Source organism: Myxine glutinosa, chromosome 7 (assembly GCF_964187855.1).
Source record: "Myxine glutinosa chromosome 7, kmMyxGlut1.1, whole genome shotgun sequence".
Classification (NCBI taxonomy): domain Eukaryota; kingdom Metazoa; phylum Chordata; class Myxini; order Myxiniformes; family Myxinidae; genus Myxine; species Myxine glutinosa.
In genome coordinates this window covers 178,501,296-178,527,840 of record NC_136267.1, presented here as the reverse complement: position 1 = coordinate 178,527,840, position 26,545 = coordinate 178,501,296, and the positions used below count along the sequence as shown (strand labels likewise).

General features: G+C 49.6%; 1 protein-coding gene across 1 annotated transcript in view; it reads right to left on the bottom strand.

Annotated features, from left to right (window-relative positions):
• Nucleotides 1-529: 529 nt before the first annotated feature.
• CTNNAL1 (catenin alpha like 1) overlaps nucleotides 530-26,545 on the bottom strand; it is a 673,107-nt gene continuing 647,091 nt past the window's right edge. The window contains exon 19 of the mRNA XM_068123645.2: nucleotides 530-4,968. Within this exon, the coding sequence (XP_067979746.2) occupies nucleotides 4,777-4,968 (192 nt within the window). The 3' untranslated portion in view covers nucleotides 530-4,776. The remainder of the gene's footprint in view (nucleotides 4,969-26,545) is intronic.

Genomic DNA, 26,545 nt, shown 5'->3' with positions numbered 1-26,545 from the left:
AATTTCGTAAAGCCACCACTCCATGACAAACAGCATTGTCGAGTTGACGGATCATCTCCAGAGGAAGCGGCAATAACTTTTGTAGACGTGCAGCAGTCGTTTTCCACTAATACAGAACGCAACAACCCTTATATACCCGATTGTGAAGCCAATCGTCAAATGTACCTGTCCGTACATTTTGTCAGGCCACCTGTGATATAATCCTGTTATTGACTTCTTGCTGCGACAGACAATCAGTGACATGGTTCTTTTAACAAAGAAATCACCGAAGCGTAAAAGAAACTCACCAGATTGATAGACTGAGTTCAGAAACTAATCCCAAGTCAAGGAAAAAAAATATATTCCATATTAAATGCCAAGTCTGTAATTACACACAATAGTCTCGATTGTCCAAATAACCTTCTTGCTGTGATTCAATCCCGGAAATTGCCAGGCAATTAACCCCTGCAATTGTGATATAAAACAAATTGTATTTAAACTCAACCTGTCTGGCACGGATGCCACAAGAAAACAAAACACAGAAAGCAGGTTTACTAAAATACACTGCTGTATTTCGGTATAATACTCACATATTTACAAAAGCTTTACAATCAGTATAAATGAGATGGAGACAACACAGGCAAGCATATATTATCAAAATCCTTCAACTTAACAAAAGAGTGAACCACAAAGATATCGTTTGAGAAGATCATGACTAACACCACATAAACAACAACAACCATCACGGTGTCACCTGAATGAGAGATTCAACAGGACATTGAACAGCACAGAGCATCAGTCAATTCGTTTTGCCTTGATCAGGTGAAGTTGTTCGATAATGTTGCAGAGATCCACTCTTCAGGTATGTTTTCTTTTGAAATTCTCAAAGGTGACTTCAAACCTGAATTATTTCATGAGGGACGTAGCCCTTGCCCATTGGGTAGACTAAAGATATCAACGTCAGATCACCATTGAATATCAGAACAAGGGTCCAGGTATTCCTCATCTGTGCTTCTCTGGCATGCCATAGTCAACTTCTGGGGCCAAAACACATTTCATGGAGCCAAACAGTGTCCGAGTCGTCATTGAGCATCGAGCGGCATGAGCTCACTGACCTCACCGTAGTCACATGTGCATTTATTTAACAAGTCAGCAAAGGTGTGTAAATATTTATACAAACACCAGGTAGGAAGTGTGCGCATCTTCGCTACACATTATCAATTCCGTGGATATTTCCCCAAGAATTGCTATTCTGCGGACATTTATGCCAATTCTGCGGACAAATCATGAAGCGCTTACCTGACCATCTCATAAGGAAATGGGAATAATGTATGGCAACTGACATGATTAACACAGGTGAGGTTCCAATGACATATTGGGAGACATGAGACAATGACAATGGGAGACATGGGAGACAATGACATACGTCAGGGAGACAATAAGGTCCATGTGTGTGCGAACGTTCCTGATTCAACAGTTGATGCACAAATTCAGTACAAGTTAAGGGTATCTGGTTCTGGTTCCGGTTCCGGTTGTGTTCCACATGTTTGACTAACGGTTGCACTTGATAAGGGAATGTAGATTAAAAAAAGAAATACGAGAGGGATGTTTTATTCAGTCACATGACACCCCCCCCCCCCTCCCCCTCCCTACCCCAAACCTTCCTCTCTCCCCTTTTATTAACAGACCTTCCCAAAGCTTGTGGAGCAAGGAGCAATGGCAGCAGTTGATTTCGAGAGTCTAATTCTAGTAGTAAGAGTTCTATTCAGGTCAGAAAATGGAAACATCCATGAAAAGAATACACCTGTTGATTGCGGTAAAACGTTGTGAAAGCTCTAGATTTGCAAGGCAGACATGAAGGACTTTATCTTTCATTCCTCTTTTCTCCCACCTCTGAAACAAAGTCCCTCACTCTCTTCAATCCCACTCCTCCCGCCAAGTCTTTAAAACACCTGTTCACCACCATCTCTTATCTTCCCCAATCCAAAACCTTGAACTTTTCTACCCCCGCTAATTTCACCCCAGATCCACTTGTTGTACTTGTGTGCTTCCCTCTCTCTCCTCATCTTGTCTCCCGCTCCCTTTATCTTATGTTTTATGTGTCCGTTTGTTTTTTCTGATTAATGTTAGCTCTCACACGAGCCTCGATATTTATGCAAAAAGTTGTAGGAAGTGAGAAGTTAAATCAGCCTAATTAAAGGAGACTAAAGTTTTGGGTTTTAGCTTAAAATTTGGGGAAGAACTTCACATGCAAACCAGTGAGTGAGTGTGCCCGCTTTGACCAGATTATGGCTGCACTCGCTCTCCCTTTTGTTTGATGTTTCATTTCTCCATAAGCCTGGTTCATTAGACATAATTATGGAGGTTCAGTGTAGACATTTACATCTCATGGAAGAAGTCCGCAAATTTTTACAATTTCAGTCAATGGGTAAACGTACGAGACTGTGATGGTATTTCATTGTCTTGGAAAATATATAGGTGGTATCACCGGTCCGTTCAATTCACTTTGTTAAGAAGGTGGACAGAGAAAGATCTACGATTTTGAAACACTAAACTTGAAATCACCAGCAGGAAGCAAGGGAATCGTTACGTCACAGGCTTGCCTTGGATGAGAGGTTGGTTTCTATTTCCAAACAAAAATTCACTTTTTAAGAAGAGATTCCTGTCACTGGAGCAGAATGTGTTGAAATAACCCAAGAGAAAAAAAAGTGTAACGGGGCCATAACAGAGGATGAAAAAATGGCTGGGCTGGTCATTTAACTAAAGAAGAGTTAGGGGCTGATGTAAAGTTAGATTTCTACCTTACTCATCATGGAGTGTATTGTACAGAGAATTCAAACACAACCCTGAGAATTGTGTTTGATCTTCCTTGCCAGTACAAGGATGCATCCTCCGATACCTCTCTGGACAAGAGGACCCAAGTCTAATTGGAAATTTGTTTGGATTCTTGATCGGATTTTGAGAAAAGGGCATTGCCTCTGTTGGTGGTAACTCAGACGCATATTTGCAGATTTGTTTTGCCAAAGTAAGATGATCTCATTCGTCGAGTCCTCTGGGCTGACAGGAATGCCGAGGTGTACGTATACCCGCCTCTAGGCCGTCCAGCCCGGGTTCAAATCTCTGGCCCAGCTATACACTGCCATCCTGGTGTTTCACAGACAGGTTGATTCATCGTTGCATGTCCAGTCCCTTGTAAGGATGTCAAACCGGATGTCCCGTCTGCTGGCATTAGTTGACGGACTCTAAAGACCCACGGTGTGGTTTCAGGTATACCCTGAAACAAATTCCGATTTCCTGCCCTAATTATCTACAGAGGGCATTGCGTCGGCGACACAGCCACACCCTCTTCCAATGATACTACCCAGGGCATTGTGCTGCATATGAAAGAAGAAGAATCGATTCTTTGGGGATACCACATAGACAGATCTCAGGGTCCCACATAGCAACAAACGATGATCAGACATGGCCAGTTTTCTCATGTCGAGAATTACAGAGAAAAAAAAGATTTCCAACTGCAATGGTAATTATCCAACAGGATAGATATGTGCATGATTTGATCCACTCGTGTGCTCCCCAGATAACTCATTCCAGCATATGAGAGGACTTGACCAATATACAACAACTGGAACTGCCTTTCGAGGCCATTTTCCCTGCAGAGCATATAGGAGTCGTTATATAAATATTCATAGGAGTCGTTTACATGTAATAAGTTGCTGGATAGAAATGTCAGTAAAGGGATTTACATAATCAATTTTTAGTAAATAAAAATATTTTCCCAAAAAAAGAAGAGAATGCGAGCAAGAAACAACATTATCAGTTCTGAAATTTGAAACATATTTTTCTACTGATGGAAAAAAGAGATTAAAGCAATGAAAGTAAGTAAACTCATACTAAATAATGTCATTTGAAGCAAAATATAATTAAGAATACCTTAAAACAAAGTATTTTTGTAGCATTTGACTTATCATTACATCACGGTATTGGCACAGAGTTTTGAAGGCCTGCGGATAAGACGGAGAACGTAAACTCCACGATTGTTCTTGAGGAAGCTCAGAATCCAATTCTCCGAGATAGACTGAAACCGTTATGGTAAAACTGTTTAGGTTTTTTAAAATTGCTTTGACCATACACACCAAAGTGCCATATTTCTCATTTACCATGAAAACTTACAAAACTATACTTTGCAAATATCGTAAAAACATTTAGGAAATAGAACACTCCAATTGATTCAAAATACATCATATCATATAATATATCTTCCCTTTCTACAGCATCTCGTTAATTTTAACCGTTTCATCTAACGGGCACACAGAAAGCAAAATAAATTGTTTATAAACCGAGCCTAAATATATTTATTTGGGATATAATAGTCAATATGATTAGCCATTAAAATAGATGCCTCTAAATATTTAATTAAGCTTGTTGGCAAATCGTGCTGCACAGTAGATCCACTAGCCAATCAGCAGTAGGCTTGCTTCCATGTGATAAATATAAAAAGGTTAAGTGTAATTGCTGCCTGTAATTGTAATTACTTCTTGTAATTGCTGCCTCAACTGCGTCCAGGAACTCCCGCTATATTATCGTTCTTCGTTTATGGTGCACCAAACATGTCAAACACACCTGATAATCGGATGGCATGTCGACTGGCATGGAGGAAACAATCATGACGTAGCTCTAGGCATTATGGCTGAGGCACATATCACACGCTCGTGGGCAGCGTACGATCCAAAGACTCACTGATCGCAGCTCAGAGCTGTGGATGAGCTTCCAGACTCAGCTCTGGCACAGTTTCTGGGCTCATTTCTCTTCAGACATGTTCAGGCTGAGCAACTTTTGCTGTAACATCCGCATGCCGCATGCTTCACCCAGTTGTAGAGTGCCAGCCGAGCCGACTTTCGAGCTCGGACCATTGGAAGCGATGCCAGCTGGGCCTCTAGCAGGGCCCTGTCGCTGGCTCGGGTTTTCATTAGGTTGGTTCTGCTGGGAACCCTGAAAAAAATGGAAAGAATTCATTATTAAGTCTAAAAGACTCATTTTCATTAAAACGGAAACTATTTGATTGCTCATATCTTTGGAAGCTATTCCATGAAATTCATCCAGTTTGCAGAGAATTGTCTAGTGTTTCTAAAAGATTATTCAAATCAATTTAGAGTCTGTTATCACAATCCCTTTGGCTTCAGGATAAATGCGATAGATTGCGGTGTTGCGTTTGCTGTAATTCTCAAGGGGAATCACAATGAACAACGAACAACTCGTTTTGCTAAACGTGATTTATGAAGAGGATGTGGAGCTGGATGTACACACATTTATCTGTTGAATTTACAAATGGAATCGTATGACTCTGGCAAGAGAATTATTGCTTTTTGCTTTGAAGATCAGAAAAATGGACCAGTTTGGTAATGTTCCCAAACTCATACAATGATAAACAGACCAAAATAATTATATTGAGAAATTTTTTTGCTTTACGCACAACTGTCCCAGAAGCACACCTGATAATGGAGAAGATATTATACGTGAATCTATGTGGAGTTTATGTTGAAGGAAGTGAGAAACATTTATGGAAAATAAGACGTATTTACATTCACTTCCATTATTAGTCTATATTAGTGAAGTTTATATTAGTATTAGTGATATTATTTCAGTTACATATTGTGTAATGTCCAAAATAATGTTTTTTTTATTATATTTGTGGCATGGCAGGATGGCCTAGATTGTAAACGCGCTCTCCTCTGAGATGTCTTGCCTGAGTTTGAATCTCAACCGAGCTATAAATTGACATCCTGGGTTTCACAGACATCGATGCATGTAGCGTCCCTCGGATGGCCGTTAAACTTGATGTCTCATATGTTAGCATTAGTTGCTGGACATTAAATATCCCACAGTGTACTTTGAAGAGTAGGTGAGCTATCGCCGGCAAGATCAATACATTCCAAATTCCTGCACAATTAGTCGAGTATTCCGCGTCGGAATGAAGGCTCATCCAGGACTGTAACTCCTGTAATTAAGACTGTAATTAAAAAAAAAAAAAAAACACCTTTAGAGGCCATTTTTCCCCGCAAGCGGGGGTTGGCCTTTTTCAGGAACTGTGGTTGTTGTTGTTTTTCGGTCCCCTTTTTGAAGCAATGTTTTACGGCCGGATGCCCTTCCTGACGCCAACCCTTTTTGCCGCCTTTAACGACAAGCAGGGAATTACCAGTGAACTGGTACTCAATTTGCCGACCTCGGAAGGATGACAGGCTGAGTCAACCCCCCTGGCGTTAATTCAGCGATTGACCGGGATTCGAACCCAGGATCCTAGGATCCTAAGCCGGCACCCTAGCCGCTAGCCCAACACCAGGGATTAAGACTTAATTACCAGATTACCAGACCAACACCAGAGATGTAATTAAGACTGTAATTAAGAAATTGTAATTGTAATTAAGCTTCTTTATCATTGTAATTATTTAATTATATTTTTAATTGTAATTAGTTTTATAAATGTATTACTTGTATAAATTTTATTTTAATAATATTTTGTAAATAATTTATTGTAATAATATTTAAATTGTAATTATTGTAATATAAATTTATAAATGTAAATATAAATGCAATATAATATTTTAAATAATGTAATAATTTAATTATGTATATATATATATATAAATATTTTTTAAATTATTTAATTGTATTTATTTAATTTATTTAATATTTTGTAATATTAATTATAAGTACAATTGTAATTGTAATGGTAATATTATTGTGTTACTGTAATTAAGAAACTTCCTCGGTAGCCTTTTGTGCCTAACAGTGCAGAGGAGGTTAAAAAAACAATTTTTAAACGTATTCTGTATTGTCTTCACAAGGAAACGGACAGATACACAGACAGAGACTTTGATATTAAAATCCTATTTTATTACAAAAATAAAAAGGCAATTCACAGACGAAAGGCACTTTAATACAAGATATTAAACTATCATCTAAGACTTCCTTGACACCACAAATCATACTATAATTCAAGAAGTGTGTGTGTGTGTGTGTGTGTGTGTGTGTGTGTGTGTGTGTGTGTGTGTGTGTTTTGATTTATATACACCCTGAACTGCTGGATGGAATGGGTTGAAGACTGCTGTTTGTACTTGTGGTGTGCACGAGAGGGTTTTAGCCAAAAAAAAAAGAAAATTCATAGACCAGTGTGGGGTTAGGGCCCAAATTCACTCCACATGTAATTATCTATGGCGTAGTACCAATACTGGTGGGAGAGGGTATGACAAGTCATAACTAGAAAGCATCTGAAAATGCAAAGCCTGTTTGCATCTGCTTTGTATTCAGACGTCTGCTTTATCTTCTGTATGCTAAACATGACAAAAACAGCTTAAAAAGGTACAAACTGAAAATTGACGATTTTTTGCAGCCTTGACCTCTGTTCTGACATTTTATCTAAACAAAAAAAATAACAATCAGCTTCTAGCTTTTGATTGGTAAACCAATTTTGTGACCCAATATGCAAATTCTTAAAATTTCAGGTCATTCAGATGAAAATTGACGATTTTATGTGACGCTGACCTTGGACCTTTTGACCAAGTTATTAAATTGTCTTCTCCATATTCTCATAATAAAGCGTCGTTGAAAATTTGATGACAAAACTCAAATGGTAAATTTAAATTTCAGGTCAATTGGATGAAAATTTATGCTTTTCGGTGATGCTGACCTTTGACCTTTTGACGAATTTATTAATTTGCCTTCTCTATATTCGCATAATAAAACTTTATTTAAAATTTTATGACAAAAGCTAAAATGGTTTTAAAAAAGTTATGGCCTGGACAGACACACACAGACAGACTGGACAGACACACACAGACAGACTGGACAGACACACAGACATCCTGGACAGACACACAGACATCCTGGACAGACACACAGACATCCTGGACAGACACACAGACATCCTGGACAGAAACACAGACATCCTGGACAGACACACACAGACATCCTGGACAGACACACACAGATCCTGGACAGACACACACACAAGTGATTGCAAAACAGCATCTCCTGCTGCATGAGACATGGGCGATAAACAAAATACTAAAGCGCGGTATTACGCGCGCTGCTTGTGAGCAAAGAGGAAGCGGACAACGCGGTAATTTGTAAGAGTCTTTATTCAAGAGCTCACTGTAATACTGAGCTGCTCAGGGCTACGCGCCCCGTGTATATCGTGAGGCCACGCCTCTCTCCCGGGCGTGGCCCACCCCCACTTGGTGTGCGGGGTGATGTCACCACGTCAGTGCTTTCGTGTCCGCCACACGCGGCCCCAGAATCCCCGCGCACCTGAAGGGTCAGTTTGCGGGGCAAACGGATGACCCGGCCGAAGCGCCCCCTGGTGACTGGCGGCGTCTGGGATGCAGGGATGCCATCTGGGATGCCTCCGGCTGCCCCTGGGATGGGTGCAGGACCGGGGGGCGGCGTGGCGGCGGAGCAGGGCGGTGCCGGGGGTCCGCCCGCAGGGGGGTGGCCCCGACGCGGGGGTCGGGCCACCGGCGTTGGATGGTCCACGTCGAGGTGGGCCGGCTTGAGGCGGTCCACAGAAACGCGGTCAGGAGTACCGCCGATGTCCAGGGTGAAGTGCTTCACCCTGGTCTCCAGCACGTGGAAAGGCCCGTCGTACGGGGGCCGCAGTGGTGTCCGATGGGCATCGTGGCGGACGAAGACGTACTCCGCCGTGCGAAGCTCCAGGGCGACGTGCGTCGGTGGGTGCCCGTGGCGTGCCGTCGGCACCGGGGCGAACCTCTGGGCGGTCTCCTGCAGAGCGGAGCGCGACCATGGTGCCGTGGAGTCGGGGAGGAATTCGCCCGGCACCCGCAGCGGTTGCCCAAAGACCAACTCCGCCGCGGATGCGCGCAGGTCCTCCTTGGGCGCCGTCCGGAGGCCCAGCAGGACCCAGGGGAGCCTGTCGACCCAGCCGCCGTCGCGGAGGGTGGCCCGGAGCGCGGCCTTCAATGAGCGGTGAAATCGCTCACACAGGCCGTTAGCCTGGGGGTGGTAGGCCGTGGTTCGGTGCAGCCGGACCCCGAGCCCCTGCACGACCGCCCCCCAGAGCTCCGAGGTGAACTGGGGGCCGCGGTCGGACGAGATGTCTGAGGGGGCACCGAACCGGGCGACCCAGGTGGCGATGAAAGCCTGCGCGACGTCTGCCGCCGTCGTCGACGCCAAGGGCACGGCCTCCGGCCACCGGGTGGTGCGGTCGACCATGGTGAGGACGTGGGTGAAACCCCGCGAGGGGGGCAGAGGTCCCCGTGGACGTGGTCAAACCGGCGTTCCGGCACCGTAAACGGGTCCAACAGGGCCTGGGTGTGCAGGTGCACCTTGGCGCGCTGGCACGCGAGGCACGTCCTGGCCCAGCCGCGGACGGCCTTCCGGAGGCCATGACAGACGAATTTGTCGGCGATCAACCTTTGGGAGGCCCTCGCGCCCGGGTGGGACAGGCCGTGGATGGCGTCAAACACCTGGCGCTGCCAGCCCGCGGGCACGATGGGGCGACGCCGCCCGAGGGAAACGTCGCACAAGAGGGCCGCGCCCGCGCCGTCGAACGGCACCTCGGTGACGCAGAGGCCCGTGACGGAGGTCCGCAAGGCCTGGACGTCGGGGTCAGCGGCCTGGTCCGCTGCCATCTGGGCATAGTCGATGCCGAGGTGGACTGCGTGGGCGACGGCCCGGGAAAGGCAATCCGCCACCGGGTTGTCCTTCCCCGCGACGTGCCGGATGTCCGTCGTGTACTCGGACACGGCCGAGAGGTGACGCTGCTGCCGGGCCGACCACAGCTCGATGACCTTGCCCATCGCGAAGACCAGCGGCTTGTGGTCGACGAAGGCCGTGAACGCACGGCCCTCAAGCAGATGGCGGAAGTGCCTGACCGCCAAGTGAAGCCCGAGCAACTCGCGGTCGAAGGTACTGTAACGGCGTTCGGGCGGGCGAAGCTGCCGGCTAAAGAACGCCAGCGGTTGCCAAGCTCCATGCACCCATTGCTCGTGCACCGCGCCCACCGCGTAGTCCGAGGCGTCGGTGGTGAGGGCGATCGGCGCATCGGGCGCCGGGTGCGCGAGCATGGTGGCGTTAGCCAAGGCGAGCTTCGCGCCCGTGAACGCCGCGTCCATCTGCTCGGTCCAGGTGACGTCGCCTTTGCCCGGCTTACCTCGGAGAGCTTCGTGCAGGGGGCGCAGGAGCTGGGCGATACGGGGCAGGAACCGATGGTAAAAGTTCACCATGCCCAGGAACTCCTGCAGCCCCCTGATCGTGCGGAGGCGCGGAAACCCCTTCACCGCCTCCACCTTGGCCGGCAGGGGGACGGCTCCGTGCCTGGTGACGCGGTGCCCCAGAAAATCGAGTTCGGCGATGCCGAACCGGCACTTTGCGGGGTTCACAATCAGGCCATGCTGGCCCAGGCGTTCGAAGAGCGTGCGGAGGTGGTGTAGGTGCTCTTCGCGGGACGCGCTGGCGACGAGGATATCGTCCAGGTAGACGTATACAAAATCCAAGTCGCGCAGGACGCTGTCCATCAGCCGCTGGAACGCCTGAGCCGCATTCTTCAGACCGAAGGGCATCCGCAGGAATTCGAAGAGTCCGAACGGCATGATGACCGCCGTCTTCGGGACGTCCTCCGGCCTGACGGGGACCTGATGGTAACCGCGTATGAGGTCCACCTTCGAGAAGAAGGACATGCCCGCCAAACGGGCGGAAAAGTCCTGAATGTGGGGGACGGGGTAGCGGTCGGGGGTGGTGGCGTCATTGAGACGGCGATAGTCCCCGCACGGTCGCCATCCCCCGCCGGGCTTCGGCACGATGTGCAGCGGCGACGCCCAAGCACTCTCCGAGCGCCGAACGATGCCGAGTCGCTCCAGGGTAGCGAACTCCGCTTTTGCTACCGCCAACTTCGTCGGCTCGAGGCGGCGTGCCTGGGCGTAGACCGGTGGCCCAACGGTGGGGATGTGATGGGCCACCCCGTGGACGGCCCCGGCCGAGAAGGTGGGCCGCATGAGGGCCAGGAAGCCGGCGATGAGGCGGGTGAATTCGTCCGCTGCCAGAAGCGTACAGATCAACGTGGCCGGAACCGAACCGTTCAGCAAGACGCTTGGCAAGCCGCTCGGTGAGCCGCTCAGTGGGCTGCTCGACGAGCTGGGCAGCGCACAAGCGAGCGAGCTGAACGTCTCGGCCTGGAAAAGACGTCTGTGCTTTACGTCGACCAGGAGCCCATTTGCGCACAGGAAGTCCGCGCCAAGCAGTGCCATGGGCACGTCAGTGGTGACGAACGACCATCGGAAAACCTGCCCTCCGAACCGCAGAGAGAGGCAGCATTTTCCGTACATACGGATGGGCGTTCCGTTTGCGGCAAGCAGCGCAGGGCCCCCGCCCGCGGCGTGCTTGTCCGACGTACCAGCAGGAACGACACTCACCTGCGCTCCTGTGTCGCACAGGTAACGGCGCCCGGATAAGGTGTCCGTGATGAACAGCAGGCTGTTCGAACAGCCGGTGCTCATTGCCACTATCGAGCGCCGGCCCGGGCGTTTCCCGACCTGTCGAAGGAGCATGGCGGATGACACTGTAGAGCCTCGTGGCCGAACCTGGCATGGAACCGGCACCAGGTGGTGGAGCTGGAGGAGCGTGGCTGGCTCCGCCAGGCCGGTGGAGCTGGCGGTTTTCCCCGCGGTGGCGGTTTTCACCGAGGCGGTGGGCGGGGCGTGGCGGCAGCCACGAGGTGCGTATCAGCATGCTGTGGAAGCTGATGCTGTGGATCAGCATTGGCCTCGGGATCCATGAGGTGGGCCGCACCGACTCTCGCCCGCGTGTCCGAAGCCGCGAAGTACCTGTCCGCCACGGCGGCCAATGCTCGGGGTTCCGTTAGCACGGTCCCGGCCAACGCGAGGTGTACCTGTGCTGGAAGTTGGCGGCGGAAAAGCGCCCGGAATAGAGAACCAGGGGCTTCGTCGCCCAACAGTGACAGCATATGGTCCATTCGGACCGACGGGCACGTGTCGCCGAGCTCGGGGAGATCCAGGAGGCGGTCGGCCCGTGCGTCCTCCGTGAGGCCGAACGTGGCTAGGAGCAGCCGCTTGAGTGCCTCGTACTTGTGGCCGTCTGGTGGGTGGCGAAGGACGGACACAACTTGAGCGGCCGTGCCGGGCCCGAGGGAGGCGACGACGTGGCAGTAGCGCGTGTCATCGTCGGTGAGGCGCCGAAGCTGAAACTGGGCTTCGGCTTGGACGAACCAAACTTCGGCCTGGGCCTCCCAAAATTCGGGAAGTTTAACCGACATCGCGTTGTTGGCCATGGCAATGGCGTCGTGTTTGGAAGGATCGCTAAGGCAGATCCAACGTCGAGGATCACCAGTAAAGCGCGGTATTACGCGCGCTGCTTGTGAGCAAGGAGGAAGCGGACAACGCGGTAATTTGTAAGAGTCTTTATTCAAGAGCTCACTGTAATACTGAGCTGCTCAGGGCTGCGCGCCCTGTGTATATCGTGAGGCCACGCCTCTCTCCCGGGCGTGGCCCACCCCCACTTGGTGTGTGGGGTGATGCCACCACGTCAGTGCTTTCGTGTCCGCCACAATACATTATTTCTAGCAGAGTTATCCCCTCCATAATTTTGGAGGAATTATGCCATCCATAATAATGGAGGAATTATCCCATCCATAATAATGGAGGAATTATCTCATCCATATTAATGGAGGAATTATCCCATCCATAATAATGGAGGAATTATCTCATCCATAATAACGGAGGAATTATCTCATCCATATTAATGGAGGAATTATCCCATCCATAATAATGGAGGAATTATCCCATCCATAATAATGGAGGAATTATCCCATCCATAATAATGGAGGAATTATCCCATCCATAATAATGGAGGAATTATCCCATCCATAATAATGGAGGAATTATCCCATCCATAATAATGGAGGAATTATCCCATCCATAATAATGGAGGAATTATCCCATCCATAATAATGGAGGAATTATCCCATCCATAATAATGAAGGAATTATCCCATCCATAATAATGGAGGAATTATCCCATCCATAATAATGGAGGAATTATCCCATCCATAATAATGGAGGAATTATCCCATCCATAATAATGGAGGAATTATCCCATCCATAATAATGGAGGAATTATCCTATCCATAATTCCATTGTATTATCCCATCCATAACTCTGGGGAATTATCCCATCCATAATAAAGGAGGAATTATCCCATCCGTAAGGACATCAGGCATAAGAGGTCTTACATTCTAACTTTAACCTTGCAATAAAAAGGGCTTTGAAATACAAACATACAAGTAAACCCTTTTTGCCATTGATTTTTGCCCTTATAGTTATGCAAATATGACAGGCCAGAGGGCATCAATGGATATGTCCTAGAAACTCGCTCTGGTGCTCTTGTTCATCCTATTACTACACTCTGTACATCTAATCATTCACTCAGGGTGAGATTCTGTCTTCCTAGAACTTAGCCAACATCACTGCAATACAAATTAGGGTGAAAAAATGGATCCTCTTAACTACAGGCCTATTAGCTTGCTAACAATTATAAGCAAGGCCATGGACATGAACGAGATCAGGGCCATCTCTCTGAACATATCTTAAGCATTACAGTTTGGCACCCACCTCGATCTCCAAACTCTCTGCTTATGCCATCCAAGGCCACCTCCTCGCACAGATCACTGACTTCCCACACTCCGCTGCAAAAGTCATTGATCCCCATCTTCATCAATGATCTTTCTGATTCCCTTGAAAATCCTGCTTATCTCTCTGCTGATGATTCCACCCACTGCATTATCATCTCTCATTCTTCAGACAGGCAGGCAGCAGCTTCTTCCCTCTCTGCAGACATTGATAGAATCAGGAACTGGTCCAGCACTTAAAATATGTCTTTCAATCCCGCCTAATTCCACACACACACACCCCGTCTCTCTGAAAGGATTGTCTGGCAAACCCTCCCATCTACTTCCTAACCAAACCACTTGAAGAGGTTAAGTCACTCAAAATTTGGGGCCTCACGATCAGCTATGAACTTTCTTTGGCAGACCATATTTCAAAGATGGTCCCCAAACCCAGCAGCCAACTGGGTATCCTCATCTTGCAAAGTCTTTCTTTCATCTTTTTTTTTTCTTTTCTTTTCTTTCTTTCATCTTTCGTCTTTCTTTCCTTGGCCAATCTGAACTTTTGACAACCTACAAGAGTGTATATTTGTTGCCCTCACAAGTTCCACAATTGACTTCCATCAGCCAAGACTGTCTCGAAGGTGCCATCGTTTTGTTATGTCAGTTTTCATAAGCGATTCATAAAAGGATCAACTTGTACATAATGTTGAAAATAAGGTTTGCAGAAAATTGCTTAAATGTAGAAAACCCTAAAAGGTAGGACATTTCTCCTGCCAGCACAACCGAAAGCCCTGCCAAGCATTCAGCAAGTTTTGGTGACAAACATGGATATTGTATGAGTCCAATAGGTGAATATCCATCAGAAAAAGCTCTGAGCAACATCCTAGTTTCTAGCCTGGCACAGATGGTTTGAGGATAAGGGACATCAGAAGTCAGACAAGTACGGTGCACCGTTCATCAGAAATTGGGGCAAAGGAAGCAGACACACAGACATCACTCAGCTTGCAACATTGACCAAGCCTTGGCCACCTTTGGATGGAAGCAAGCTCAACACTCCAGGCCATAGTCAGTAATGTCAGATCCAGAAGAAATCTACAAAACACTTCCAATTTTGTGGCAGCAGGGTCACACAAGGTTGCAGGCAAATAACCTGTGCCAGACAACCAAAGCAACCACATTATTAACAACAAGAAAGAGCAATCGGAGATTGCAAACCCTCGCCAGGATGTATTTTCAGTGATTTTTCAGTCTTTTGCGTGAAAACAAATATGGCGACCGAACCACGTGACCGATGACGTCATTTTTTTCTCCACTAATTTATTCCTAGATTATGCTGAAGAAATTTCATCTTGATCGGATGAAGTTTTGTACTTGTAGAATTATGACGTCATAATGGAGGCACGTATGACATCATCATTAACATATTTTATTCCCCATGGAGAGTTCTTTACAATGAGGCATTTTTCAATTTTTTCTATTCAGCGCTTTCGGAGATATAGAGGTGCAAAATTTTTCGGTTTTTCCAAGACGGCGACCAAACCACGTGAATTATGACATCATAATTATTATTATAAATTTCTACAGGTGGGGTTGCACCTATGGTGAAAATTTCCTGTCGATCGGACCAACGGTTGCAGAGAAAATCATATTTATTCTGTGTGGACAATCAAACAGACAGACAGACAGACAAACAGACAAACAGACAAACGGACGAAATGCAATACCCTCTCCCCTGGCGAGGGTAATTAAGGCATGATGCTTCTAAGACAGTTGCTACAAGAAGAACGTCCATTTCACCAACTTTTGGTCAATTTTTGAAGGGTGTCCAACCAACTTGTACATAATGTTGAAAATAAGGTTTGCAGATTGCAAATCAATTGCAAATAAGGTTTGCAAAATCCTAACAAAATTCTAACTCACTCAATAATAAGGCAAACTCAGCTGTTCATAATTGTGTGAGGCTTGTAGCGGTTACCGCTGGATGTACATAATCGCCTTGCACCGGCCAGAACACGGCCAGACGCGCCTCTCCCGGGCATGCCCGGACTCACTGTTCCCGGGCACGCCCGAACCTCCCGGGCACGCCCGGTCTCGTCTTTCCCGGGCATGCCCGCTCTCGCCTTTCCAGGGCTCGCCCAGAGCGTCCGGGCATGCCCGCTATCGCCTTTCCAGGGCTCGCCCAGAGCGTCCGGGCATGCCCGCTATCGCCTTTCCAGGGCTCGCCCAGAGCGTCCGGGCATGCCCGCTATCGCCTTTCCAGGGCTTGCCCAGAGCGTCCGGGCATGCCCGCTATCGCCTTTCCAGTGCTCGCCCAGAGCGCCCGGGCACGACCAGCCTCGACTTGCCAGGCCGCAGCCAAACACGCCCGGGCAGGTCCAGACTCGCCTTTCCAAGGCTCGCCCTTGATACCCGGGCATGCCCGGTATAGCTTTTGCCGGGCAAACTTCCCGACATAAATGTGTATATATATTGTTGCCCGAAAAACGGGCTTGTCAGAATACCTGAGCTGTTTTGTTTCAATAAAGCAACTCGGACGAATTCCGTCTTTGGTCGCGTCAATTCTTTCGACTCGCGTTGGAGCGCAGTTCCTTCATTGGTGACCTACCGACATGGATACGGCAGTGACGCTTGAACTGCCTACCTTCTGGGAGGCTCACGCGGCTGTTTGGTTCGCCCAGGCGGACTCCCAGTTCGCCCTGCGAGGCATCACCGCGGACGACACCCGCTTCCACCATGTTGTGGCGGCGCTCGGTCCCGCCACCGCGGCCCGCGCCTTGAGCCTCCTCCAGCACCCGCCGGCTGCTGACAAATACGACGCGCTGAAGACGCTCCTCCTCGGCGCTTTCGCCCTCTCACCGGCAGCACGCGCACGGCGCCTGCTTGACCTGCCCGAGCTCGTCGACACGCGCCCGTCCGAGCGCATGGACTATATGCTCTCGTTGCTCGGCGAGCACTCTCCGGCATTCCTGTTCCGGGAGCTGTTCCTCCGTCAGCTGCCTAACCCGGTACGCCTCGCCCTGGCTGGCACGTTGATCACGGATTCCCGCGCCCTCGCCAGGGAAGCCGATAAGATCTCCTCGGCGGGCCAGCACATCGGCGCGGTTACCTGGAGCCCGCCGCCGTCCGAGGCGACGCCCACGACGCCCGAGCGCCCTGTGCGGTTGGAGGCCGAACTGCCGGTGCAACTGGCGGCCGCCACGCCGCACCGCCCGCTTCCGACACGACGGCCGGGGCCTCCACCTGACCGGGCGTGGTGTTATTACCACGCCAGGTTCGGACACAAGGCTCGGACGTGCCGGCCCCCGTGCACTTTCGGCAGGTCGGGAAACGGCCGGGCCGGCGTTCATTCCCAGCCATGAGCGCCGGCCACTCGGGCAACTTGCTGTTTATTCGGGACAAAGCGTCTGGACGGCGTTTCCTGTGCGACACCGGCGCCCAACTGAGCGTCATACCTGCCTCCGAGCAGGACAGGCTGGACGCAGTTTGCGGCCCCTCTTTGGTCGCTGCTAATGGCTCGGCCATACGCACTTTCGGCCCACGCGTCATCACCCTCTGCTTCGGCAGCCAGCGCTTTCAATGGACTTTTGTTACCGCCAGCGTCCCCGTGGCTTTGCTGGGCGCCGACTTCCTCTGCGCGCACGGGCTGCTGGTCGACGTCAAACGACGTCGCCTTGTCCACGCCGAGACCTTCAGCTCCCTGGCGTGCACAATGAGCAGCTCCGCGCCGACCGAACTGGCGTGCGCCCTCCCGGCAACGAACGAGTTCGCTCGCCTGCTCGTGGAATTCCCGGCCCTCACGCGGCCGACGTTTTCGGCCGTCGCAGTGCGGCACGGGATCGAGCACCACATACCCACTACGGGCCCGCCGGTCTATGCCAGGGCCCGCCGCCTCGACCCAGCCAAGCTCGCCGTGGCAAAGGCCGAATTTGACGCGTTGGAGCACCTCGGCAGCGTGCGGCGCTCCGATAGTGCGTGGGCCTCGCCACTGCACATCGTGCCAAAGCCGGGGGGTGGATGGCGCCCGTTTGGCGACTACCGCCGTTTCAATGACGTTACCACCCCCGACAGGTACCCGATCCCGCATATTCAGGACTTTTCCGCCCGTTTGGCGGGACGGGTCATCTTTTCGAAAATTGACCTGATACGGGGCTACCACCAGGTACCTGTCCGGGCGGCCGACGTCCCGAAGACGGCCGTCATCATGCCGTTCGGCCTGTTCGAATTTTTGCGGATGCCGTTTGGCCTCAAGAACGCGGCCCAGGCGTTCCAGCGCTTGATGGACGGCGTGCTGCGCGACCTGCCGTTTCTTTTCGTCTATCTGGACGACATCCTCGTCGCCAGCACGTCCCGCGCCGAGCACCTCCTCCACCTCCGAACACTGTTCGGTCGCCTCAGCGAGCATGGCTTAATTGTCAACCCGGTCAAATGCCACTTCGGCGCGACGACCGTTGACTTTTTGGGCCACCGCATCACCAAGACCGGGGCCGTGCCGCTGCCGACCAAGGTCGAGGCCATCACCACGTTACCGCGTCCCCATTCCATCAAGGCCCTCCAAGAGTTCCTCGGCATGGTGAATTTTTATCACCGATTCGTGCCCCGCGCTGCTCAGCTCATGCGGCCCCTTTACGAGGCCCTCCGGGGCAAGCCGGCCAAGCATGACATTGTTTGGTCCGCAGCCATGGACGCGGCCTTCGCCAGTGCCAAACGGGCCCTCGCCGACGCAACGCTGCTGGCTCACCCGGTGCTCAACGCGCCCATCGCCCTCACTACGGACGCCTCCAACTACGCGGTGGGCGCCGTCCATGAGCAATGGGTGGACGGGGTTTGGCAGCCACTCGCTTTTTTCAGCCGGCAACTCCGGCCGAACGAGTTAAACTACAGCACGTTCGACCGCGAGCTGCTCGGGCTATTCCTGGCCGTTCGCCATTTCCGACACCTCCTGGAGGGCCGCCCGTTCACGGCTTTCGTCGACCACAAGCCGTTGGTCTACGCAATGGCTAAGGTCACGGAGCCGTGGTCGGCCCGCCAGCAGCGCCACCTCTCCGCCGTGTCGGAGTTCACCACGGACATCCAGCACGTCGCCGGCAAAGACAACGCCGTGGCCGACTGCCTTTCGCGGGCCAGCGCGAACGCGGTATACCTCGGCGTGGACTTCACGCTCATGGCGGCCGACCAGACCACCGACGCCTCGGTGCAGGCACTCCGCGTGGCGGACACGGGCCTCCGCCTGGCCGACATCCCCTTCGCGGGCACCGTCCTGCTCTGCGACGTCTCCCAGGGCCAGCCTCGCCCCATCGTGCCCGTTTCCTGGCAGCGCCGCATCTTCGCCTCCATCCACGGCCTTTCTCACCCGGGCCGGAAAGCTTCTCAGAAGCTGGTGTCGGCGCGTTTCGTCTGGCACGGCCTTCGACGAAACATCCGCGACTGGGCCAACGCCTGCACGGCCTGCCAGCGAGCCAAGGTCCACCGCCACACCCAGGCCCCGCTGGCACCTTTCGCCGTGCCTGAACGGCGTTTCGACCACGTCCACGTGGACCTGGTGGGTCCCCTGCCCCCCTCGCGGGGGTTCACCCACCTGCTCACCATGGTGGACAGGACCACCAGGTGGCCGGAGGCCGTGCCCCTCACCTCCACCACCACCGCCGACGTGGCGCAGGCGTTCATCGCCACCTGGGTCGCGCGCTTCGGCGCACCAGCGAACATCTCGTCCGACCGCGGCCCACAGTTCACGTCTGAGCTTTGGGGCGCGGTCGCCCGTTCGTTGGGGGTCACGCTGCACCGCACCACGGCCTACCACCCCCAAGCCAATGGGTTGTGCGAGCGGTTTCACCGCTCCATGAAGGCCGCACTCATGGCCGGCCTTCAGGACGACGGTTGGGCCGACCGGCTGCCGTGGGTCCTTTTGGGCCTTCGCACGGCCCCCAAGGAAGACCTCCAGGCGTCCGCCGCCGAGCTCGTCTACGGCCAGCCACTCCGCGTCCCGGGCGAATTCGTGCCTGACGCTACCAGTCCCTGGTCCGCCGCTCGCCAGCGCTCGGACCTCCAGGAGGCCGCCCGACGATTTGCCCCCGTGCCGACGTCCCGCCATGGTGGCCCCCAGTCCTACGTCCCCCCGGCGTTTCGCACAGTGGAGTACGTCTTTGTGCGTCATGACGCGCACCGGGGGCCACTCCGGCCGCCGTACGACGGGCCCTTCCGGGTCCTGCGACGGGGCGACAAGTCTTTCATCGTCGACTTCGGCGGCCGGCCGGACCGGATTTCTGTGGACCGCCTCAAACCGGCGCACATGGACGTCGACCGACCACCACGGTTGGCCCTTCCTCCGCGGCGAGGCCGCCCCCCGTCCACAGTTCCCCCCGCTCGACCACCCACCACCACGTCAGACCCCTCCCCACGACCCGCCAGGGGTCGCTTCGGCCGGGTCATCCGGACCCCCCTTAAATTGACCCTGCCGGTGCAGGTCGATTCTGGAGGGGCGTGTGTAGCGGTTACCGCTGGATGTACATAATCGCCTTGCACCGGCCAGAACACGGCCAGACGCGCCTCTCCCGGGCATGCCCGGACTCACTGTTCCCGGGCACGCCCGAACCTCCCGGGCATGCCCGGTCTCGTCTTTCCCGGGCATGCCCGCTCTCGCCTTTCCAGGGCTCGCCCAGAGCGTCCGGGCATGCCCCTATCGCCTTTCCAGGGCTCGCCCAGAGCGTCCGGGCATGCCCGCTATCGCCTTTCCAGGGCTCGCCCAGAGCGTCCGGGCATGCCCGCTATCGCCTTTCCAGGGCTCGCCCAGAGCGTCCGGGCATGCCCGCTATCGCCTTTCCAGTGCTCGCCCAGAGCGCCCGGGCACGCCCAGCCTCGACTTGCCAGGCCGCAGCCAAACACGCCCGGGCAGGTCCAGACTCGCCTTTCCAAGGCTCGCCCTTGATACCCGGGCATGCCCGGTATAGCTTTTGCCGGGCAAACTTCCCGACATAAATGTGTATATATATTGTTGCCCGAAAAACGGGCTTGTCAGAATACCTGAGCTGTTTTGTTTCAATAAAGCAACTCGGACGAATTCCGTCTTTGGTCGCGTCAATTCTTTCGACTCGCGTTGGAGCGCAGTTCCTTCAGGCTAAACAAAAATACACTTGAAGTTGACACCATGAGAATTCCTCTACTGGTGTCAAATACTTGGATCCCTTGCAAAAGACAAAGCATGAAGGACAAGTTAGTGACAGAGGACGTGAGGAAACCCAACCCTTATCCCAGCTTACATTAGCAGAAGCCTTCTCAAAATCAACAAGATTATATGAAATTATATGAAATCTGAAATCAAAATATGATTATATGAAATCTCAAAATCAACAAGGAATCTCCTGCGATGAAGCTAACTCCGAGGGCCTTTCACTCACTCACCGCAGGCAGGTTGGTGGTCTTTCCGTCTTCTACAGACTCCTCTCCGGCTTTGCTCCCCCAGCTCTGTCTGTGCTCTGTCCCCCAAATATTCCCACAGGTCGCACAAGATCTGCCAGCAACCCTCTCATGGTTAAACTAATAAAATCAAGACTCTCTGCTCACCTTCACTCCTTCATTCCTCTTTTCTCCCGCCTCTGGAACAAACTCCCTCACTCTCTTCAATCCCTCTCCTCCCTCCAGGGCTTTAAAACAGCTGTTCACCTCCATCTCTTATCTTCCCCCATCCAAAACCTTGATCTTTTCTACCCCCGTTAATTCACCCCAGATCCATTTCTTTTCTTTTTTTGGGGAAATACCAACTTCTTTCCTGGAAGTTCTAGCAGTGTCCATGTGTTTTATACCTCCCCCAACCCCCGCCTTCCCATGTCCCCTCCCCCCAAGCCCTCTCCTTCCCACAGATGTTCCGATATCCCTGTTCTCTGCTGTGCTTCCCTCTTGTGCACTCGTGTGCTTCCCTCTCTCTCCCCATGTTGTCTCCCGCTCCCTTTATTGTATGTTTTGTTTGCCCGATTGTTTTTTTTAGATTGATGTTAGCTCTTACACGAGCCTCGATCTTGTATACAATTTTTTTTTTTTAATGGTGATGTCATGGACACGTCATCCACATAGGTTGAAAATGTTAAGGGATTCCTTGAGCTAAAAAGCCTAAAAAGCGTTTAACAAGAGAGAGAATAGCAGAGACGTACAAGCAGGGGTTCAACACACAACAGGCTGCGGCTACAGTTGACCAGAAAGTGAACAATCCTTCCAGGATAAAAAGGTTGGCAGAGCTCATACTGCATGGGTTTGTTGCATCAGACTTCCATTGGCTTTGTTTGGATCGAATGTTACGTCGAATAAACTTTATTCGACGTAACACTTGATCCAAACAAAGCCAATGGAAGTCTGATGCAGCAAACCCATGCAGTATGTAATCAGCAGAGGCCTACAGACCTGATGTCTTTGGTCCAACAGAAAACAAAGATGGCAGCCATATTATTTTGGCTGGGTGCCATGGTGGGTGGAGTCAAGCGACAATTGTGGGTGGTGTCTGGCAGCTGTCTGACCAATGGGTGCACATTTCAAAAATCTACACCCAACAAGAACCACAAGAACAACAACAACAACCATACGCATCTCTTGAAGACCTGCGACACATCGCAGGTAAAAAGGATAAATCACTAGCATAACTAGAAGAAAGTGAACAAATAACCCTAAAATTATTATTTGTGAAGTGGCAATAAGATTCAGAGAATCGTGATAAATGTCGAGCTTATTACCCTCGCCTGAGGAGAGGGTGTTGCATTTGAGTCCGTTTGTTTGTCTGTCTGTCTGTTTGTTTGTCCGCACAGAATAAATATGATTTTCTCTGCAACTGTTGGTACGATTGACAGGAAATTTTCACCATAGGTGCAACTCCACCTGTGGAATTTATTAATGATAATTATGACGTCATAGGTCACGTGATTCATCCGCCATCTTGGAAAAACTAAAACCTTTGCACCTCTATATCTCCGAAAGCGCTGCATAGAAAAAATGGAGACATGGCTCATTGTAAAGAACTCTCCATGGGGAATAAAATATGTTAATGATGTCATAGGTGCATCCATTATGACATCATAATTCGCAAGTACAAAACTTCAACCTATCAAGATAAAATTTATTGAGCATCATGTATGCATAAATTGGTGGACAAAATCAATAAATAATGATGACGTCATCGGTCACATGGTTCAGCCGCCATCTTGGAAAAAACGAAAAACTTTGCACCTCTATATCTCCGAAAGCACTGAATAGAAAAAATTGAGACATGGCTCATTGTAAAGAACTCTCCATGTGGAATAACATCTGTGAATGATGATGTCATTGGTGCCTCCATTATGACGTCATAATTTGACAAGTACAAAATGTCATCCGATCAAAATGAAATTTCTTGAGCATAATCTTGGAATAAATTAGTGGAGAATAAAAAATTGATGACGTCATCGGTCATGTGGTTCGGCCGCCATATTTGTTTTAACACAAAAACCTTTAAAAAAACACTGAAAATACATCCTGGCGAGGGTTTGCAATCTCTGATTGCTGTTTTTCTTGTTAAGTCATGCCATAGAGAGCTGACATAAGGAAACACGGCACTACGCATGTCTTTATATATCCAGCAAATTATCGTTATCACGCAAGTCTATCAAATCAATATGGCATTGATGATGTGTTTCAGCGGTGTTTCTATCAACATCACATCGAGAGGACAATTAAAGTAATCCCCCAAACAAATAAAACTGCCATCATCAACATTACTGAGAGCATCCTCAAATGAGCCTTGTTGCTCAGAGGTGACACTTTGTGTATAAATATTGAAAATGATCACATTCAGTCCACCAAGCTCAAAAGAAACCGAGGTGAGATGACCTCTCACACTTTCCATAAAAATAACGGAGTCAGGAGAAAGAGCAAACTCAAAAACAAAGCATTGCCGATTCAGAGAAACCATTTTGATTACGTCAATGCACTATTACATTTGCTGTTTAAAGAAAGCCTTTCAGGTTAAATAGACAATCTTTAAAGACAACATTCTGCTTCTGAAAGGTATTGTTACATTGGATAGTGTACCTATTAGACAGATGATAATTATCATGGATTGTATGCTCGAGTAGCTTAGAACATTCTTCTGTTACAGGGATTTGTTAGAGTGAAGTTGTCTTGTTATTATGTCTGCAGTGAGAGGAGCAGTGTTGACATTAACATCAATTTGGAAGGCGTAGTTCGTTTTTCTTATCTCTGTAAACCAGGCGAGGCACCTGGTGAGGGAAGAAGAAAAGCGATACTTTTCGACGTTGCATCCTGTGTGGGCTGGTTAACCCCTACCATACCCCACCACACTCACAGCTCAAGCTCTTTGTTATAGGCACCCAATGCAGTGTCAGCCTTCCTCTTCTTAGTGACTCGTGCGTTACCATGAGTGGCCTTCCTCTTATTAGTTACTTGCGTGTGACCTTGAGTCGCATTCCTCATCTCAGCGACTCATGCGTCCCCTTGAGTCACCTTTCTCTTCTTCGTGATTCATGCATCACCTTGAGTCGCCTATCTCTTCTAAGTAACTCGTGTGTCACCATGAGTCGCCTTCCTCTTCTTAGTGACTCGTGCATCACCTTGAGTCGCCTTCCTCTTCTTAATGACTCACGTGTGACCTTGAGTCACCTTCCTCTTCTTAGTGACTCGCGCATCACCTTGAGTCACCTTCCTCGTCTTAGTGACTCACGTGTGACATTGAGTCACCTTCCTATTCTTGGTGACTTGCGTGTGACCTTGAGTCACCTTCCTCTCCTTAGTGACTCGTGCATCACCTTCAGTCGCCTTCCTCTTCTTGGTGACTCGCGCATCACCTTGAGTCACCTTCCTCTTCTTAGTGACTCATGCGTCACCTTGAGTCGCCTTCCTCTTCTTAGTGACTCGTGCATGACCTTGAGTGGCCTTCCTCGTATTAATGACTCACGTGTGACCGTGAGTCGCCTTCCTCGTCTTAGTGACTCACGTGTGCCCTTGAGTCACCTTCCTCGTCTTCGTGACTTGTGTGTGACCTTGAGTCACCTTCCTCTTCTTAGTGACTCGCGTGTGACCTTGATCGTGTTCCTCTTCTTAGTGACTCAAGTGAAACTGGGATCATTGTCAGAGGGAGGTAAAGTAAAGTAACAACCGTGGATACGGGCAAGTATTCCCCATCCTTGCCCAAAATCCAATTATGATTGCAATATTGCTTGGTATGACCAGACAAATAATATTCAGTGCATTTAACATCAGAATAAAGACATTTGAGATGTCCAAATTTTCCACATTCAAAGCAAGTTAAGGAAGTAGTGGAGGCATACATTTGATGGTTATGACCTTCAATAAGAAATTCAAAGGAAGTATTTAACTCTGTAGTAAGACAATGTGAACCACTCTCCTGAATGACTAAACTAACCTCAGATTTCCTATACCCCAATGGTAGCAAAGGACACAAGTGAAAATAGTGTGCCATAACCAGATAGGCGAGCCACTAGTGCCTCGATTTCCAGAAAAGGTGGTACATTTGACACTCATTCGCACAGCAAGGGTATGAAGATTAGTCGCAATTATAAAGAGGTTGCGACCCCCCCACTAACCATGAGTTACTCTACGGAACCTATCACTAATTATATTTGAGTGATTATTAGGCAGTGTATTTCAATGCATGGTCAATGTGGTGGTCAATGCCTGGACACCGATGATTCAATATGGAACAAATTGATTATTACCTCTGCCACCAAAGATTGGTGCAGGTTATGTTTTCACCCCTGTCTGCTTGTTTGTTTGTCTGTTCTTTTTTTCCTGTGAACACGATATCTCAGAAAGTTGTGGAAGGATTCGGCCGAAATTTGGTGAACAGGTTGTGTGTCTGACAAGGACGAATCGATTAGATTTTGGTGAAGATCCGATGCGAGATTTCAAAAAAAATTCCTAAGTGATTGTTCACCATTGAGAGATAGGGGCAAAAACTATACATATCATGATATTTCAAAAAGCTGTTGACAGATTATGACAAAACTTGGTGGACGAGTTGGTTAGGCGACGAGAACAAGCCAAATAGATTTTGGTTCAGGTCCGTATCCAAATCCGGCCTATCAGAGGGATACAAAACATAAACTGTTCAGCCGGGCGGAGGTTTGCGCTCTACCGAGTGCCGTTCTGTTTTCATATACAGCCTGTGTCTGTGGTTGCATCATTGCTGAAAGCGCAGTTGTGCCACTGATGCAGTGTCCACTGTTTCCACTAAGCTGGTACTAATTTTGCTGACTTCGGAAGGATGACAGGCTGAGCCAACCAACCTGGTGTTATTTAATGGCTTGTTTGGGGCTCAAAAATGAAGACCTTAAGATCCAAAGCCAGCCACCTTAATCGTTAAGCCAACACCAGGCTTACAAAGACTAATATTATACTTCGATGTTGTGCTGTGTGGGAAGATCACAAGTATTCAGGAAAGTTCTGGAGACTTTCAGACAATTATTTATCTCATGTTAAGAAGGAATTTCTAGTGGCATCTGGGTATAGCGCACAACATCTATTACTCATGACTACTGTCTAGACTCTAGAGGGAGTATCTATCATTAATGTTTCTGGACTGAGGATATAGATGATAAAACAAAGTGATGAAGAAGAGGAAACGAGTGTGTCATAATTTGCTTTGCTGTATACAGTGCATGCTGGTGTGTTTGTGTACAGGTTATGGTTGATATCTTAAATAAGCTAGCAAAGGAACCTATTAAGATGCCAATTAGTAAATAGTGAATGTGTTTATCTGTTGATAACACACCAGGTTTTGGATGTTGACATATTACTAACCTTTGCATGTCAGGTCGTGGGTTTAATAAACACCTCATCTCAACTCGGACAGTTTACAAGAGATTTATTAATAGATACAAATAATACATGCATGGAAGTTGCTGAAGTAGCGTGTAGGACAGTAACGCCAGCATGGATGACA